Source organism: Rhinatrema bivittatum, chromosome 4 (assembly GCF_901001135.1).
Source record: "Rhinatrema bivittatum chromosome 4, aRhiBiv1.1, whole genome shotgun sequence".
In the NCBI taxonomy this organism is placed as follows: domain Eukaryota; kingdom Metazoa; phylum Chordata; class Amphibia; order Gymnophiona; family Rhinatrematidae; genus Rhinatrema; species Rhinatrema bivittatum.
The window spans coordinates 48,562,666-48,581,430 of record NC_042618.1 but is presented as its reverse complement, the minus strand read 5'-3'; the positions used below and the strand labels follow the sequence as shown (position 1 = coordinate 48,581,430).

The 18,765-nt window shown below is 41.9% G+C and overlaps 1 protein-coding gene across 1 annotated transcript in view; it reads left to right on the top strand.

Moving 5' to 3' along the window:
- Positions 1 to 18,765, top strand: part of JAG2 (jagged canonical Notch ligand 2) — a 481,367-nt gene that overhangs the window by 312,891 nt on the left and 149,711 nt on the right. The window contains 2 exon segments of the mRNA XM_029598095.1: positions 5,963 to 6,076; positions 8,301 to 8,347. Coding sequence (XP_029453955.1) covers positions 5,963 to 6,076; positions 8,301 to 8,347 — 161 coding nt within the window.

Here is an 18,765-nt window from a genome sequence, read left to right as displayed (position 1 = left end):
TGCTCAGCAAAACAGTTGCTCAGGTAAAGGAGCAGCATGTAGCACTCCAGTCCCTCTTTAAGGTATGCTTAATATGCTTTTAAAAAAACATATTTCCAGAGATGCTCCTGCTGGCAATTTCAATAACTGATACCGCTTCTATTTTCACAACAGCAGTAACTTCTAACTTGCGATTGACAGTATGAATACTCAACAAGCCCAACCAAAGCATAGAAGAACATAAGAAATTGCCATATTGGGTCAGACCAAAGGTCCATCAAGCCCAGCATCCTGTTTCTAACAGTGGCCAATCCAGGCTACAAGTACCTGGCAAGTACCCAAAAACTGTATATCCCATGCTACTGATGCTAGTAATAGCAGTGGCTATTTTCTAAGTCATCTTGATTAATAGCAGGTAATGGACTTCTCCAAGAACTTATCCACAACTTTTAAAAACCCAGCTACACTAACTGCACTAATCACATCCTCTGGCAACAAATTCCAGAGTTTAATTGTGCATTGAGTGAAAAAGTATTTTCTCCAATTAATTTTAAATATGCTACAAGCTAACTTCAAGGAGTGCCTCCCAGTGCTTCTATTATCCGAAAGAGTAAATAACCGATTCACATTTACCCATTCTAGACCACTCATGATTTTAAAGACCTCTATCATATCCCCCCTCAGCCATCTCTTCAAGCTGAACAGCCCTAACCTCTTTAGTCTTTCCTCATAGGGGAGCTGTTCCATCCCCTTTATTGTTTCGGTCTCCTTTCTCTGTACCTTCTCCATCGCAACTATATCTTTTTTTAGATGCGGCGACCAGAATTGTACACAGAATTCAAGGTGCGGTCTCACCATGGAGCGATACAGAGGCAGCATGACTTTTTCCGTTTTATTCACAAATACCTTCCTAATAATTCCTAACATTCTGTTTGCTTTTTTGACTGCTGCAGCAAACTGAGCCAATGATTTCAATGTATTATCCACTATGACGCCTAGATCTCTTTCCTGGGTGGTAGCTCCTAATATGGAACCTAACATTGTGTAACTACAGCATGGGTTATTTTTTCCTATATGCATCACATTAAATTTCATCTGCCATTTGGATGCCCAATTTTCCAGTCTCACAAGATCCTCCTGCAATTTATCACAATCTGCTTGTGAATTAACTACTCTGAATAATTTTGTATCTGCAAATTTGATTACCTCACTCATCATATTCCTTTCCAGATCATTTATAAATAAATTGAAAGGCAAGGCTCCTAGTATAGATCCTTGAGATGCTCCACTGTTTACCCTTTTCCACTAAGAAAATTGACCATTTAATCCTTCTGTTTCCTGTCTTTTATTAGTTTGTAAACCATGAAAGGACATCGCCACCTATCCCATGACTTTTTACTATTCTTAGAAGCCTCTCATGAGGAACTTTGTCAAATGCCTTCTGAAAATCCAAATACTCTACATCTACCGGTTCACCTTTATCTACATGTTTATTAACCCCTTCAAAAAAGTGAAACAGATTTGAATGGCAAGACTTGCCTTGGATAAAGCCATGCTGACTTTGTTCCATTAAACCATGTCTTTCTATATGTTCTGTGATTTTGATCTTTAGGACACTTTCCACTATTTTATCTGGCACTGAAATCAGGCTAACTGGTCTGTGGTTTCCCGGATCGACCCTAGAGCCCTTTTTAAATATTGGGGTTACATTAGCCACTCTCCAGTTTTCAGGTGAAATGGATGATTTTAATGTTAATAGATCTGAAATTTCATTTTTTAGTTCCTTCAGAACCCTGGGATGCATACCATCCAGTCCAGGTGATTTGCTACTCTTTAATTTGTCATTCTGGCCTACTACATCTTCCAGGTTCACAGTGATTTGGTTCAGTTCATCTGACTCATCACACTTGAAAAACATCTCCAGATGTTCTTCCCCTACTATTTCCTTATCCCCAAGAAGTCTGGGAGACTGAGACCTATCCTGGATTTAAGAAGCTTGAACAAGCATATATTCCAGGAGAAATTCTAATGTTCATATTACCATCTATGCCTTCCACTGGTAGTACCTGTGCTGTATGGTGGACTTTTCCCACTATCAGTATGGAGTGTGCCCCTTTGGCCTCTCTCCAAATGTCTGGCTGTTGTAGCAGTGTGGCATCAGGGCATTAGTTTTCCCTTATCTGGATGGCTGATTCGTGACAGTGAGCTCCAAGGAAGATGTACTAACCTCCCTGCAAAGATCAGTACAACTGCTACAATCACTAGGATTCCTAGTGAATTTTTAGCAATAAACCATAATTCATCCCCGAAAATCAAATTCATTGTAGCGCCGATAGATTCCCTACAGCTTTCCTTCTGTCAGATTGGGTAAATACTCTCCCTTGTATGCAGTATGGATCAGTCATCAGCCAGAGAATTTTGTAGTTATGGGCCACATTGTGGCGATTCATATAGTTTCAGTAACCCGCATTCGCAGATGGCTCTTGCAGCGGGTTCTCTCCTCCCTGACTCAGCGCCTTCAGTCAAAGTGAGAATTTCACAGTAAATGATCTATGTTGATGGCTAGACCCCTACATCCTTCAGGATTGGTCACTCCCATTTACTCACCAGGTTACGTTGGCAACAGATGCTTCCACAAAAGGTTGGGAGGTGCACATGGGGCTCTTTTGAATTCAAGGTTATTAACATACAACTTACACTATATTCTAGGATGTTTTTTTTATCTGGTCACTCTCAAAATATTCACTTCCTTGCTCTGGGGAAGAGCATTTTCGTTCAAACAGAGAATCAAGTAGCCATGTTTAGTGTGAACATGCAGGGAGAGACAAGTTCATGGACTCTGCCAATAAGTGATGAAGACATGGGAATAGGCATTCAAACATAAGTTGTCCTGCAAGTGACCTACCTTCCAGGGATCTCCAACACACTAGCAGATTGCTTCAGCAGAGTTTTTTGACCACATGAATAGTCACTGCAGCGGTTAACAGCCTATAGACTATTCAGTCTATGGGGACATCCAGAAATCCACCTATTTGCATCAGAGCAAAAGAAGAAAGTGGAAATGTTTTTGCTCCATTCTTACCAGCAAGCTCAAATCAGCACAGGACACTTTTCTGCTCAATTGAAATGCAGATCTTATACACTTTTCCACTGAAAGCCAAAATTGTGCAAAAAGACCAGGCCCATCTGTTCCTTATAGCTCCAGCATGGGCCAGACAAGTTTGGTTTGTGTATCTAGTACAGCATCCAGCTATACTCCAATATCTCTTGGGTCAGATTCATCCTTATAACTCAAGAGAAAAGTCTTTCATCTGAAACTTCTTTCCTTCTCTCAATGACTGCTTGGATGTCAAATGCTCAGTGATAGGCAAATTATCCTTCATTAAGAAGGTTGAAGATGGTTTTCTGGTAGACTTATGTCAACTAGAAGAGCCTATGGTTTTAAATGTAAAAGGTTCTCCACATGGTGTCAGTAAGAGTATATCTCAGTGCCATAGCAGTTTACTCAAATCGAGAGTAAGCCTATCTCCACTCATCCATTAATTTTCAAGCTCATGAAAGGCTTATGGCATACTAAACCTCCAGTTGTGAAACCATCTGTTCCATGGGACCTAAACATGGTTCTGGCATAACTGATGACTCCGCCATTTAAACCACTGGAGTTGGCTTCTCTCCAGTTTCTAACATTCAAATTAATTAATTAACAGCCAGAAGAATCTGTGAAATTCAGAATTATCTGCCTTAAATGCAATTCTTCCACAACAGGGTGATGCTCTGCATACACCCAAAATTTTCACCAGTAGTATTATCAACTTTCCATTTCAATCAAGCCATTGTTACCTACATTCTTCCTGAGGCCCCACACACATGAATGTCAGAAAGCCCTTCATACCTTATACTGTAAAAGCCTTGGCTTATTACAAAAGAGCTCTTGGCCCTATAGGGTTGAGCCCTGAATTTTTACTACCTGTACATACAGCCAAAATGGATTCTTTGACATTAGCAAACAATGGACACTTGGCCTGGTTTTTTGGGTTTTTTTTCCATACACCCTAGATGCAGAGATGGACTCTTCTGATCAGGCAGCATTCTTACGTGGCTTATCTGTTCTGCAAAGACAATTTACAGAACCACCAGCATATAAAGACTATTCTCTGTACACACAGAGAAACAGGACAATGGAAGGCTTGTTTGTGTGTGCGGAAAAACAGACAACCCTAGCCCCCCTAGAGATGGCCAGGTTTATGGACCTACTAATAAACCAGCTGATCCACAACCGAAGAGTTATCAGCTAGGTGTCAGCCATGGGCCCCGCTAATGTTACCCTGGCTTGAAGGAGTCCCAGCAGAGAGGACAGAAGCTGCTCAAAACAGGGAAAAGGAAACCAATCGTACCTCTAATCATGGATCTACTTTCATGTGCGTCACTGAATAATTCATATCTAAACTCTTCAACAGTCTGCTCAGCTCTGCCATAAAGATCATATTTACCATCGAGAAGGACACCATTCCCTGCATTCTTGGCCTTGATCCAGACTGCCAGAGGTCACCACAGCACCGAAGTCTCCCTTCCCTGCTTCCTTACTGTATGGCTGAACCTACCTTGTTTCCCTCACGTGACAAGGTGAGACCCCCACCTGGCTAAGCAAATTGCTAAGACAGGCGGCATGTGATTATCCCCAGAGCAGAGACAGCTTCTGTAAACATCAAAACTTCTCTGAAAGCCCAGAGACATCTGCACCAGTAATGAGATTTGGGGTTTTCTCCTAAGCTCTATCTAGGGACAGTCAGTTAAGCTTTTTAGCTATTTTTAGATGCAAGTCTAGGCTAATGTGATATGTTGTCCTGATTTTCTAGTATCTGCTAAGTATATTCCTTTTTTACTATTTTCTAGTATCTTTATTAAAATTTTATTGCTTAAAACCTAAGCGATTTCCATATGGCAACATACACAATTCAGAGTACAAACAACTGACGCACCTCATAAAAAATCAAGTAAACAATATGTAAAATACCATTACTTAAAATCCTTTTCTCTGAGTTGTGACAATTCTTGGTATAAGCTATTTCCCTAAAAATATTTTTTTATTACCTAAGACATTCTCAGATTCATAGTAAAAAGTTATAGTAGGGTAATAAAGCTTGGTGGCAAATACCTACAGCCTTATCAGGCTTCACAACTATTTATCTCTTATGATTCTAACAGACTGGATATAGCAGTGGCAAAATGTGCATTGCCCAACTAGTTAGCAGTGTGCAATGCAATCTACTATATGCTAGCAGGCCTATAAACTATGGACACAGGGTTGATCAAGTTAGAGCCATGGCTGCATTGGTGACTCATCTGCGAGCCATGCCATTTGAAGACATCTTTAAAGCTGCAGTTTGGTCGGCAGTACACATCTTCTCTCATTACTGTCTGGATAATCTCCCAAGGAGTAACAGTAAATTTGGACAAACAATTTTGCGTAGCCTGTTCACCCAGTAGTCTATTCTCCACTGTGGGGTTTGGATTATTTCAGTAAACATTCTGCTGCAATCATTAGCTTGGGACTTCTACGTCATAGCTAATTCAGCCCTGCTTGTCAACAGATAAAGCAAGTTTCCTTACCTTAAATGGTGATCTCTCTAGATAGCAGGACAAATTAGCCATGCTTAATACTTGCCTGCCTTCCTGGTGAGAATACTACCTAGCTAGAATTAACTCTGAAATTGACTGAAGAGGCTCACTGGGAACTTCCATCTGTGCTCAGTAGAGCAAAAACTCTACTAGCTAAGAGAGGTCCATTCGAAGCCACTGAGTGATGTCACCCATATGTCATGCCTAATTCATCTGGCTATCTATGGAAAACATAGTTTATGGTAAGCAAGCTTGTTATACTTGGAGAATCTTAAATGAAAAATATGGTGCTTTTTTTTTGTGGGGGGGAGCAGCACTATGGAAAACATGTATTTTACATGAGGGGCTGTGATTCTGCTTACAGATATTGATGAATGTGCTTCCAACCCTTGTGCACGTGGAGGGACCTGTATTAATCGCATTAATGGTTTTGAGTGTATATGTCCACCTCAGTGGATTGGAACCACCTGCCAACTTGGTAAGCAATTGCTATAGGTAACCAGTAGAATAAGTGTTGCTTATCTGGAAAATTAGAAGTGAAGTTATTTTAATCATGTCTTATTTGTTACTAGTTAATCATGTAAGAATTTATTAATACATAGGTTATTAAGAGTTTACATGGAATGAGAGGAGATCTATGTATAGGATATGCATTAGCCATAGAACTTTGATAGACATTTTTCTGTCATGTTCAGCCATCAGCTGAGTGAAACTGAATTAGCAGGTTTTTCTTTTCCTCCAGTGTATAAAAAAACAGATATGTGGCTATAAACTAGTCACATTAAAAGTTTGAATAAACCCTTTAATGTACACTTTCATATCTCTGTCTTTCTTACCTTTTTATCTCTCAAAAGTCCAATCCTCAATGCAGTTCTAATAATTCCTTTTGCATTTGTTTTTGAACTTACACTGGTGGTGGTTACTTTGGTGGCAGCATTACTTGTCTGAAGGTGGATGGAAAGGCTACTGCTAACTTTGACTAATAAAAATAACTTTTTTTTTTTTTTTTTTAGTATTTAAACTGTTTTCTGGTATGAATTAATGATGCTGAGCATGATTGGTGGTTAATGGAAACCTGAATGAAAAAAGATGCAGTGAAATGTAATTGAAACTCACAAAAAACTAAAGCATGAAAAAAATTGTGCCACTTAAGAGTGAAAACTATCAGGCAGATACAGTAAAAGTCGCAGGAGAGCGGGCGAGCGCCTGCTCACCCGGCGCATGCACAGGCCACTCTCCTGTGCGTGCGATTCAGTAAAAAAAAAAAAAAATTCAAATTAGGGCCTGCGGTAAAAAGAGGCGCTAGGGACACTAGAGCATCCTTAGCGCCTCTTTTTTGATAGCGGCGGCTGTCAGCGAATTTGACAGCCGACGCTCAATTCTGCCGGCGTCGTTCTCAAACCTGTTGACAGCCACAGGTTCGGAAACCGGACGCTGGCAAAATTGAGCATCTGGTTTTCAAGCCGCAGGCAGACTTTAAATTTTTTTTATTTTATTTTAATTATTTTTAATTTTGGGACCTCTGACTTAATATCGCCATGATATTAAGTCAGAGGGTGTACAGAAAAGCAGTTTTTACTGCTTTTCTGTGCACTTTCCCGCTGCTGGTAGAAATTAACGCCTACCTTTGGGTAGGCGCTAATTTCTGAAAGTAAAATGTGTGGCTTGACTGCACATTTTACTTACTGAATCGTACAGGAATAACTAATAGGGCCATCAACATGCATTTGCATGTTGCGGGCGCTATTAGTTTCGGGGGAGGGGGGGGGTTTGGACACGCGTTTTCGACGCACTATTACCCCTTACTGAATAAGGGGTAAAGCTAGCGCGTCAAACGCGTGTCCAAATGCAGGTTAACAGTGCGCTCCGTTGGTGCGCACTGTACTGTATCGGCCTGTAAGTAAGGTACATTGTACTGAAGTGCTTGGAAACCTGGTTTGAAATTGGACTAGCCATTGACCTTGCATGTGAGTTTTGCTTGGTATAAGGGTATCTGCTTCCTGGTTTCTTTATTGCCTTTCTTTTGTCTTGTTTCACAGATGCTAATGAGTGTGAGGGGAAACCCTGTCTTAATGCTTACTCTTGCAGAAATCTGATTGGTGGATATTACTGTGACTGCATTCCAGGATGGACAGGAGTAAATTGTCGTATCAGTTAGTATTCAACAGTGAATTTTTAGATTACTACTTTATTTCCTAACACACACACGTCTTACATTTCTATTTGCCTGCTGATTTAATCCTCACTGGTGTTTAGCTTTTTCACTCTTCATAAGTGAATATTGGTGCTAGTTTGTTCATTCAGCCATTTTTCCCTCAAACATTTATTGGATCTTGGGTTCGTTTCTTCCATTGTTATAGGAATGCAGCAGAACCCATTGGCTTAAAGTCCAGGTTTACTATCTTTTATAATATACAGGGATCAGATAAGTGTTAAGCATCTCCTCTGTAAACTTGAATTTTCTGTTTAAACTTAACTGCTATGATGTTTTATAGGCGTGTATCTATTCTCACCACCACCAAAAAACACCACTTCTGATTTATCTTTGACAAGTTGGCCTTGTGGATCGTCATCTACTATGCATGCTTTTGTGTTGAGTACTAGTAATTCTCAGATATCTTCTGTTAGGCATTCTTTGATGCGAACAGGATTCAATTAATAAAATACATTTATAAACATTTTTCTAATTCTTTTTTTTAAAGATATAAATGACTGTCGTGGACAGTGTCAAAATGGAGGAATTTGTAAGGCAAGTAATAATTTTTTAACAACTGAAAAGTATACTGTAACATCTATTAACCATTTATTTTCCATCGATAAACAGGCAGAATTAACTATTACACGTGGGTGACATCATTTGGCAACACAGAACAGTCTCATCTCTCCAAGCTAATAGAGCTTTCAGCTCTACTGAATATGTGCAAGATTTCTTATATGGACATTACCTCATGTGAACTCTACAATTTTTCTGTAAAAATTCTTCGAACTGTTTTAATTTTATATTTTTTTCTTTATTTTCTTTGTTGCCTCACTTCCTTTGCAGCCCCACAACAGCACTTTTCAGTGCTACCAAAAATTTAAAAAAAATCATACAAGCAAAGTCTGACCTTTTCTTCTGCCATGTCTGAATAGAAGAAGAAAACTAAGGTGAGCGATTTCAAAAGTTGTATGGATGGAAAGATTGTCCCTCACCAACATCCACAAAGTATTACCAATGCCTCAGTCCAGAACATAACCAGAAAAACTGCTATGCCTCTAAATGGGTGACCCTATGGTTGCAGAGATCCAGGGTGCTTTGCATTGAGAGACTGCTTAAATCTCTCCAGAGTCATAATAGGTCCTTGTCCTTCAGTGCAGCCTTGTCTGCCTCACTGGGAAAAGTCTAGGAGATCCTCAAAAATTTCCCCTCCTCCCATAGGCCAAAGCCCATAGGGTTGAATTCCACCAACCCCCCTGCATCTAAAACAGAGTGGTGTTCAGTGGAGCCATTGCAGTCTATTTTAAAGTAGTACAAATATTCTAAGCAAGGTGCATTGACACTGGCACCGGCAGCAATAGCATCGTTGCCATGCATAAACTCACCAGATGCATCTTACACCGATGCAATGAACTCATGCATACCAGTGCATTCAATGCATTGGTGCACTCAACATTTGATGTTACGACACTACGGAAGTGTGGGATCTCGAGGCATACCTATGCTTCTGACTTAGTCACATTGTGCTCAGGATTCTATATCGCATAATCCTGTGATGCACAGTCAAGGACTAACAAAGTAGCTCTGATGCAATATTGAGAACCTGTGCCAGAGTCATCCGTGCATCTCAAAAGACCCATTGAAGCATACCTTGGATGCTTTGGATTCACCTCAGACTTTTATTTATCAGGCTGTTTTGCCACACAGCTCTATACAGTCCATCTTAGACCTGCTGGAGAGGGGGTCAGGTTGCTCCTGCCACTGCCAGTAACCAGGGCACTCACCCTGCCTATACTAGTGCAGAAAGACTTTGCCTGGAGACTGCAGAACCAGTGACCACCATAGTGCTGCTCACTTCTAACAGGCTGCCCATTCTCATGCAGGAGCCTATCCTTGTCGCAGAAGAGGATGTCCCACTACCTATACCGAGCCAGTCACTCAGCCAAATCGCAGACTTGGTGAGGAATTTCTTTACCTCTCTGACCAAGGAGATGGAAGGAAGATTCTAGCCTGTCCTTTCTATTGTTACTATGGCGATACCACAGACCAGAGTCTCAGTATCATCTATAGGGATGAACTCATCAGAACACTTTCTCAAGAGGGTTCATCCATTGCATCAGATTCTAGCAGGTCAGAGATGTTAAACCAGGCTGCTCCTCCTCAGAATCAACCAGAAGTCCTTTTTGATTTGCTCTCCTTATCACTGGAATCCTGCATAAGCAACCCAATATCTTTAGGCTTGGAGGAAGATTCTACCGGCATACCCTCTGACCCTATTTTAGATCCTCTGGACCACACCTATTAGACAGAGGATCTTACCTTGTCCTAGTTTGTGGAAAACATGAGGATAGCACTGGGTATCCATGTCCACATAGACTTATTTAAATACTGGACACTTCAGCCGAATCAGCAACCATTTCAGTTCACAACATCCTTGGTGTTCTACAGATGAGAATATGGGAAACTCATTTCGGTCAGCTAGAAAGTTGGATCACAAATTCAGAGTCCAGTGTCATCTAGCTGCCTCATCAGTCCATAGTGGCTGAATCTGCTATGAAAAAAAGCGAAGAATACATGGAGTTGCTCAGGTTTTCCTCCAAGTAAAGGCCACGACCTTCTAGATAGCATTGCACTATGAAAATTCAAGGTGCGGTCTCACCCTGTGTTTTCGTTTTAAGGTGTTGAAGTGGATTCTTGGGTACTGTGGTGATGGCCACTCCCACGGGGAGGAGCCCCGCGAGGAACTGCAGTACTAGGCTAGACTCTATACACGCAGGCACAGAGAATTTGTATTTATTATACAGCTTGATGGTACTGCCCGAAGTGGACAGTGGTGAAGGTAACCCAGTAGAAGTAGTCCAGGGGTCCTCAGCAAAGGAGACCAGGCTCACGCTTGAGTAGATGAAAGGCAGCGCAGGGTAGCAGAGGCAGGACCAGATGTAGAGTCCAGGCACTGAAGGTGAGAAGGTGAGACTGACTGAGTGAGTTAGTACTCACTGAGTAGTTAGCTGTATTGATGAAGATCCTGGCAGGCAGAAGCAGATCAGATGCAGGCAACAGAGTAGGGAGCGCAGGCCTTCGAGGAGCGAGTACCCTGTTTCCCAGATAGGTACCTGAAAGAGAAGAAGGGCCCCCGAGGAGCTGGTACCCAGGTTAGCGATGAATTACCCCGAAGGGCAGAGAGAGAGCTTCCAGCAGCTGCTGGGAAGCGGCAGAGCAGCTTAGACCAGAGCATTCCAATCCTTGCTAACTCAGTTTGTTAGCAAATGAAGGGCAGGCTAAATACCAGGATGTGCTGACGTCACTCGGAGGGGACACCCCCGAGGTTCCCGCCATGACGTGGATAAAGACGTGAGTGGCGTGCATGCGCGCATCCTAGTAGGCCCTTAGGAAAAACATGGCGAACGCAGTCGCCATTGCCGATCCGGGGACGCTGGGGAGAGTGGCATGAAGACGCAGTGGCAGCCAACTTCCTAAGGCTTGAGGAGAGAGAAGGAAGAAAGGTGAGACACAAAGGTCGAATCCCTGGTGCGATAGAGGCATTATGACATTTTCTGTTTGTCATCATTCCCTTCCTAATAATTCCTAACATTCTGTTTGCTTCTTTGACTGCTGCAGAACACTGAGCCGACGATTTCAATGTATTATCCACTAGGATGCATGGGTGGTAGCTCCTAATATGGAACCTAACATCGTGTAATTACAGCATGGGTTATTTTTCCCTATATGCAACACCTTGCACTTGTCCACATTAAATTTCATCTACCATTTGGATGCCCAATCTTCCAGTCTCATAAGGTCCTCCTGCAATTTATCACAATCTGCTTGTGATTCAACTACTCTGAATAATTTTGTATCATCTGCAAATTTGATAACCTCACTCATCATATTCCTTTCCAGATCATTTATAAATATATTGAAAAGCATGGTCCAAGTACAGATCCCTGAGGCACGCCACTGTTTACCCTTTTCCACTAAGAAAATTGACCATTTAATCCTACTCTGTTTACTGTCTTTTAACCAGTTTGTAATCCACATAAGGACATCGCCTCCTATCCTATGACTTTTTAGTTTTCTTAGAAGCCTCTCATGGGGGACTTTGTCAAATGCCTTCTGAAAATACAAATACAATACATCTACCATTTCACCTTTATCCATGTGTTTATGAACCCCTTCAAAAAAGCAGATTTGTCAGGCAAGACTTCCTTGGGTAAATCCATGCTGAATGTGTTCCATTAATATGTCTTTCTATATGCTCTGTGATTTTGATCTTAGATTAGTTTCCACTATTTTCCCGGCTCATTGGACTATAGTTTCCTGGATCATAAGAACATAAGAAATTGCCATGCTGGGTCAGACCAAGGGTCCATCAAGCCCAGCATCCTGTTTCCAACAGAGGCCAAACCAGGCCACAATAACCTGGCAATTACCCAAACAATAACCTGGCAATTACCCAAACACTAAGAAGATCCCATGTTGAGAGGAATAACTCTGTCAACAGTGGCACAACTACAAAAAGAAAGAGTGACGTGAATAACAAATCTCAACTAATATCTTATAAGGAGTCCAGGAAATGCAATAACCTTAAAGAGAGTACCTGGAAGGTAATGACCACAAATGCTCATAGTTTGGGAAATAAAATCCCAGATCTGCAGGCCCTAATGGCTGAGGCAGAATTAGACATTGTTGCTATAACAGAAACATGGTTCACAGAATCTCATGAATGGGATACAACAATACCAGGCTACAACTTGTTAAGGAAGGACAGAAAGGATAGAAAAGGGGGAGGTGTGGCTCTTTATGTCAGACAAAACATCCAAGCAACTGAGCTACAAGGAAGTTGGGGTAAGGAAGAAGCTCTATGGCTCGACCTAAAAAAAGATGACGGAGCATCCATTTATATTGGAGTGGTTTACAGGCCTCCAAACCAAAAGGAAGAGCTGGACAGAGAGCTGGTTGAAGACATCCATAAGATAGGTAAGAAGGGAGAAGTGGTGATCGTGGGTGACTTTAATATGCCAGATGTAGACTGGAAAATCCCATCTGCAGAAACTAAAAATAGTAGAGCGATAGTGGATGCCATGCAAGTATCTTTGTTCAAACAAATGGTGTTGGAACCCACGAGAGAAGGAGCTATACTCGACTTAGTGCTCACTAATGCAGATAATGTCTCAGATGTCCAGGTGGGAGCCCACTTCAGCAGCAGTGACCATCAAACGGTATGGTTTAATATCAATAAAAGAATAGGGAAAAGAACCACAAAGACCCGAGTTTTACAGTTCAAAAACACAGACTTTGAGGAAATGGGGAGCTACCTGGAGGAAGAACTAAAAGGATGGGAGAACGAGAGAGATGTGGATCAGCAGTGGACCTATCTAAAAGGAGCAATCACCAAGGCAACTGCTCTATATGTTAGAAATGTAAAGAAAAGCAAAAGGAAACTGAAACCTATCTGGTTCTCAAAGGAGGTGGCTGACAAAATTAAAGCTAAAAGAACAGCATTCAAGATATATAAAAGATCCCAAAGGGAGGAGCACAAAGAAGCATATTTGAATCAACTGAGGGAGACAAAGAAATTAATCAAGTTGGCAAAAAGTCAAGCGGAAGAGAGGATTGCCAAGGAGATAAAAAATGGTGACAAAACATTTTTCAGATACATCAGCGAAAAGAGAAAGGTCCAAAGTGGTATAGCAAAATTGAAAGGTGGTAATGATCAATGTGTGGAGAGTAACGAAGAAATGGCAGAAATATTAAACGAATACTTCAGCTCTGTGTTCACTAAAGAAGACCCTGGAGAAGGACCATCTCTACACAACAAGAAACTGGAGGGACGTGGAATAGATGAAAATCCTTTCACAGTAGAAAATGTGTGGGAAGAGCTAAAGAACCTGAAAGTGGACAAAGCCATGGGGCCTGATGGTATTCATCCAAGGATATTGAGGGAGCTCAGAGATGCTCAGAGATGCGGCTCCACTGTGTGACCTGTTCAATAGATCCCTAGAAACGGGAGTGGTGCCGAGTGATTGGAGAAGAGCGGTGGTGGTCCCGCTTCACAAGAGTGGCAACAGGGAGGAGGCTGGAAACTACAGACCAGTTAGCCTCACTTCGGTGGTGGGAAAAGTAATGGAGTCACTGCTGAAAGAGAGAATAGTGAACAATCTACAGTCCGGAGAATCGATGGACCAGAGGCAACATGGATTCACCAGGGGAAGATCCTGTCAGACAAATCTGATTGACTTTTTTGACTGGGTAACCAAGGAATTGGATCAAGGAAGAGCACTCGATATCATATACTTGGATTTCAGCAAAGCTTTTGATTTGGTTCCGCACAGGAGACTGGTGAATAAAACGAGAAGCTTGGGAGTGAGTGCCGATGTGGTGACCTGGATTGCAAATTGGTTGACGGACAGAAGACAATGTGTGATGGTAAATGGAACCTTCTCTGAGGAGAGAGCGGTTATAAGTGGTGTACCGCAAGGATCGGTGTTGGGACCGGTCCTGTTCAATATCTTTGTGAGCGACATTGCGGACGGGATTGAAGGTAAGGTTTGTCTTTTTGCGGACGACACTAAGATCTGCAACAGAGTGGACACGCCGGAAGGAGTGGAGAGAATGAGACGGGATCTAAGGAAACTGGAAGAGTGGTCGAAGATATGGCAGCTGAGATTCAATGCAAAGAAATGCAAAGTCATGCATATGGGGAGTGGAAATCCGAATGAAATGTATTCGATGGGGGGGGGAAGGCTGATGTGCACGGAGCAGGAGAGGGACCTTGGGGTGATAGTATCTAATGATATGAAGCCTGCGAAACAATGCGACAAGGCGATAGCAAAAGCCAGAAGAATGCTGGGCTGCATAGAGAGAGGAATATCGAGTAAGAAAAGGGAAGTGATTATTCCCCTGTACAGGTCCTTGGTGAGGCCTCACCTGGAGTACTGTGTTCAGTTCTGGAGACCGTATCTTCAAAAAGACAAAGACAAGATGGAAGCGGTACAGAGAAGGGCGACCAGGAAGGTGGAGGATCTTCATCGGATGACGTACGAGGAGAGATTGAAGAATCTAAATATGTACACCCTGGAGGAGAGGAGGAGCAGAGGTGATATGATACAGACTTTCAGATACTTGAAAGGTTTTAATGATCCAAAGACAACGACAAACCTTTTCCGTAGGAAGAAAATCAGCAGAACCAGGGGTCACGATTTGAAGCTCCAGGGAGGAAGATTCAGAACCAATGTCAGGAAGTATTTCTTCACGGAGAGGGTGGTGGATGCCTGGAATGCCCTTCCGGAGGAAGTGGTGAAGTCCAGAACTGTGAGGGACTTCAAAGGGGCGTGGGATAAACACTGTGGATCCATAAAGTCAAGAGACCGCCAATGTAGAGTGGGTGGCTCACCAGAACGATGGCTACTGCCCGGAGACAATACCCTTATTAAATAAACATACAGATGCTTACTGTGACTCCAACATCGCTCTAAGCTTCAACGGCAAGAGGAAATGTGGAAAAAAGGATTTGCTATCACAAAGAGGGGAGTAGCTGGCTTGTTACGGCGGTTACTACCCCAAACCAAATAAGCCTAATACTTCACTTTCCAAGCATATACAGCATAGTTCTCTGCTTCAACGGCAGGGGAGAAGAAAAGAGGGTTCGCACTCACAAAGCGGGGAGTAGCTGGCTTATTACGGCGGTTACTACCCCAAACCAAATGTGCCTGATACTTCGCTTTCGATGCATATCCAGCATGGCTCTCTGCTTCATGGCATGGGAGAGGCTGATACATCAAGCATTTCCAGCATAGCTCTCTGCTTCAACAGCAGGGGAATAAGAAAAGCTGAGGCTTCACGCATATCCAGAATAGCTTCAACTGCAGGGGAGAAGAAAAAAAAAAAAAAAAAGGATTCGCACTCACAAAGCAGGGAGTAGCTGGCTTGTTACGGCGGTTACTACCCTAAACCAAAAGGGCCTGATACTTCACTTTCAATGCATAACCAGCATGGCTCTCCGCTTCAACGGCAGGAGAGAAGAAAAACAACCAATAGGGGCTGTATGACATAGTCTGGGTAAAGGGAATAAACATGGGTGTAGCTTGCTTATTGCAGCAGTTACTACCCCTACTACCCCTAACTAATCAAGCTAGGTATTTCACTTGGATGCAGCTCCATCACTGCTCTCTACATTAATGGTGGGGGTGGAAGGGAAATAGAACCAAGAGTTAAGAGAAAATGATAAGTATGAGAGAAAAAAATGTGTGAAGCTTGCTGGGCAGACTAGATGGGCCATTTGGTCTTCTTCTGCCGTCATTTCTATGTTTCTATGTTACTGATGCAATTAATAGCAGTGGCTATTCCCGAAGTAAACTTGATTAATAGCAATTAATGGACTTCTCCTCCAAGAACTTATCCAAACCTTTTTTGAACCCAGCTACACTAGCTGCACTAACCACATCCTCTGGCAACAAATTCCAGAGCTTAATTGTGTGTTGTGTGAAAAAGAATTTTCTCTGATTAGTCTTAAATGTGCTACTTGCTAACTTCATGGAATGCCCCCTAGTCCTTCTATTATTCGAAAGTGTAAATAACCAATTCACATCTACTCGTTCAAGACCTCTCATGATCGCCACTGGAGCCCTTTTTAAATATTGGGGTTACATTGGCCACCCTCCAGTCTTCAGGTACAATGAATGAGTTTAATGATAGGTTACAAATTTTAACTAATAGATCTGAAATTTCATTTTTTAATTCCTTCAAAACCCTGGGATGCATACCATTGGTCCAGGTGACTTGCTACTCTTTAGTTTGTCATTCTGGCCTACTACATCTTCCAGGCTCAGTGATTTGGTTCAGTTCATCTGACTCATCACCCTTAAAAAAACATCTCCGGAACCGGTATCTCCCTAACATCCTCATTAGTAAAGACAGAAGCAAAGAGTTCATTTAGTCTTTCTGCAATGGCCTTATCTTCCCTAAGAGCCCCTTTAACCCCTCTGTCATCTAACAGTCCTATCTACTCCCTCACAGTTTTCTTGCTTTGGATATATTTAAAGATTTTATTATGAGTTTTTGCCTCTATGGCCAACTTCATTTCAAATTCTCTCTTAGCCTGCCTTGACAATTAACTTGACAATGCTTATGCTTTTTCCTATTTTCTTCAGATGGATCCTTCCTCCAAGTTTTGAAGGATTTTTTTTTTTTTGGCTAATATAGCCTCTTTCATCTCACCTTTTAACCTTGCCAATAATCATTTTGCCTTCCTTCCACCTTTCTTAATGTGTGGATTACATCTGGACTGTGCTTCTAAGATTGTATTTTTAAACAGTGTCCACGCCTGTTGTATACTTTTAAACTTTGCAGCTGCATCATTTAGTTTTTTTCCAACTATATTCCTCATTTTATCAGTTTCCCTTTTGAAAATGTAGTGTTAGAGCTGTAGATCTACATATTGTCCCCCTTCCAGTCAGTTCAAATTTGATCCTGTTATGATCACTATTGCCAAGTGGCCCCACCACAGTTACCTCTCTCACCAAATCCTGCATTCCACTAAGAATTAAATCTAAAATAGCTCCCTTTCTTGTTGGCTCCTGAACCAATTGCTCCATGAAGAGGTCACTTATTCCATCCAGGTACTTTGTCTCTAGCATGTCCTAATGTTACATTTACCCAATCAATATTGGGGTAATTGAAATCTAGAAATATACAGAAGCAATCTTGCACATAAAACAAGTCCACAAAGTCACAGGTGCAAGTGAAAGAATAGGGTTCCATTCAAAAATATAAGATTCTTTATTAATCCAAAGTTTATAAATCTCTCATTAAGTACGGCAACTCCATACAGGTAACAGCAAGAAGAGGTAAAGTCCCCCGACACTGTCCCGTGTTTCGCGGAGGCTCTTAAAGTTCTCTTAAAGTTTCACAGGGCGCTCCTGTGAAACTTTAAGAGCCTCCGCGAAACACGGGACCGTGTCGGGGGACTTTACCTCTTCTTGCTGTTACCTGTATGGAGTTGCCGTACTTAATGAGAGATTTATAAACTTTGGATTAATAAAGAATCTTATATTTTTGAATGGAACCCTATTCTTTCACTTGCACCTGTGACTTTGTGGTAATTGAAATCTCCCATTATTACTGCACTGCCAAATTGGTTAGCTTTCCTGATTTTCTCTTAGCATTTCATCATCTGTCTGACCATTTTGACCAGGTGGATGATAGGAGTATACTATCACTATACTCTTACCCAACACACATGGGATTTCTACCCATATAGATTCTACTGAGCATTTTAGTCTCTCTTGTATGATCTTTATCCTGTTGGACTTTATACCCTCCCGGACATAAAGTGCCACACCCTCAGCAAGTTGATCCTCCCTATCATTGTGATATAATTTGTACCTTGATACCGCACTGTCCCTTGGTTATCCTCTTTCCTCCTGGTCTCTGAGATGCCAATTATGTCTCTCATCATTCACTGCTAAACACTCTAACTTTCCTATCTTACTTCCTAGACTTCTGGCATTGGCATCAGACATTTCAAAGTTCTTTTTTTTTGTTTGTATTAACCTGCTTTTCAGTTGATAGGGATAATTTGGAATCCTTTAGCTGAGGTGATTCTTTACTTTTAGGCACATGGATTACATTTGCTTTTATTGGAAACTCTCTGTTGGGATTCCCTAACTCTAATGCTTCATTAGTATATTTCAAAGATAATCATCTGAACCATGCACTGCTGAGTGACTGTCTGCTTTCCCCCTTGTTCTAGTTTAAAAGCTGCTCTATCTCCTTTTTGAAACTTAGCGCCAGCAGCCTGATTCTACTCTGGTTAGAGGGGAACCTGTTCTTTCAGGAAAAGTCTCCCCCTTTCCCAAAAGGTTCCCCAGTTCCTTACAAAACTGAATCCCTCTTCCCTGCACCATCGTCTGATCCATGCATTGAGACTCCGGAGCTCTGCCTGCCTCTGGGGACTTTCACGTGGAACAGGG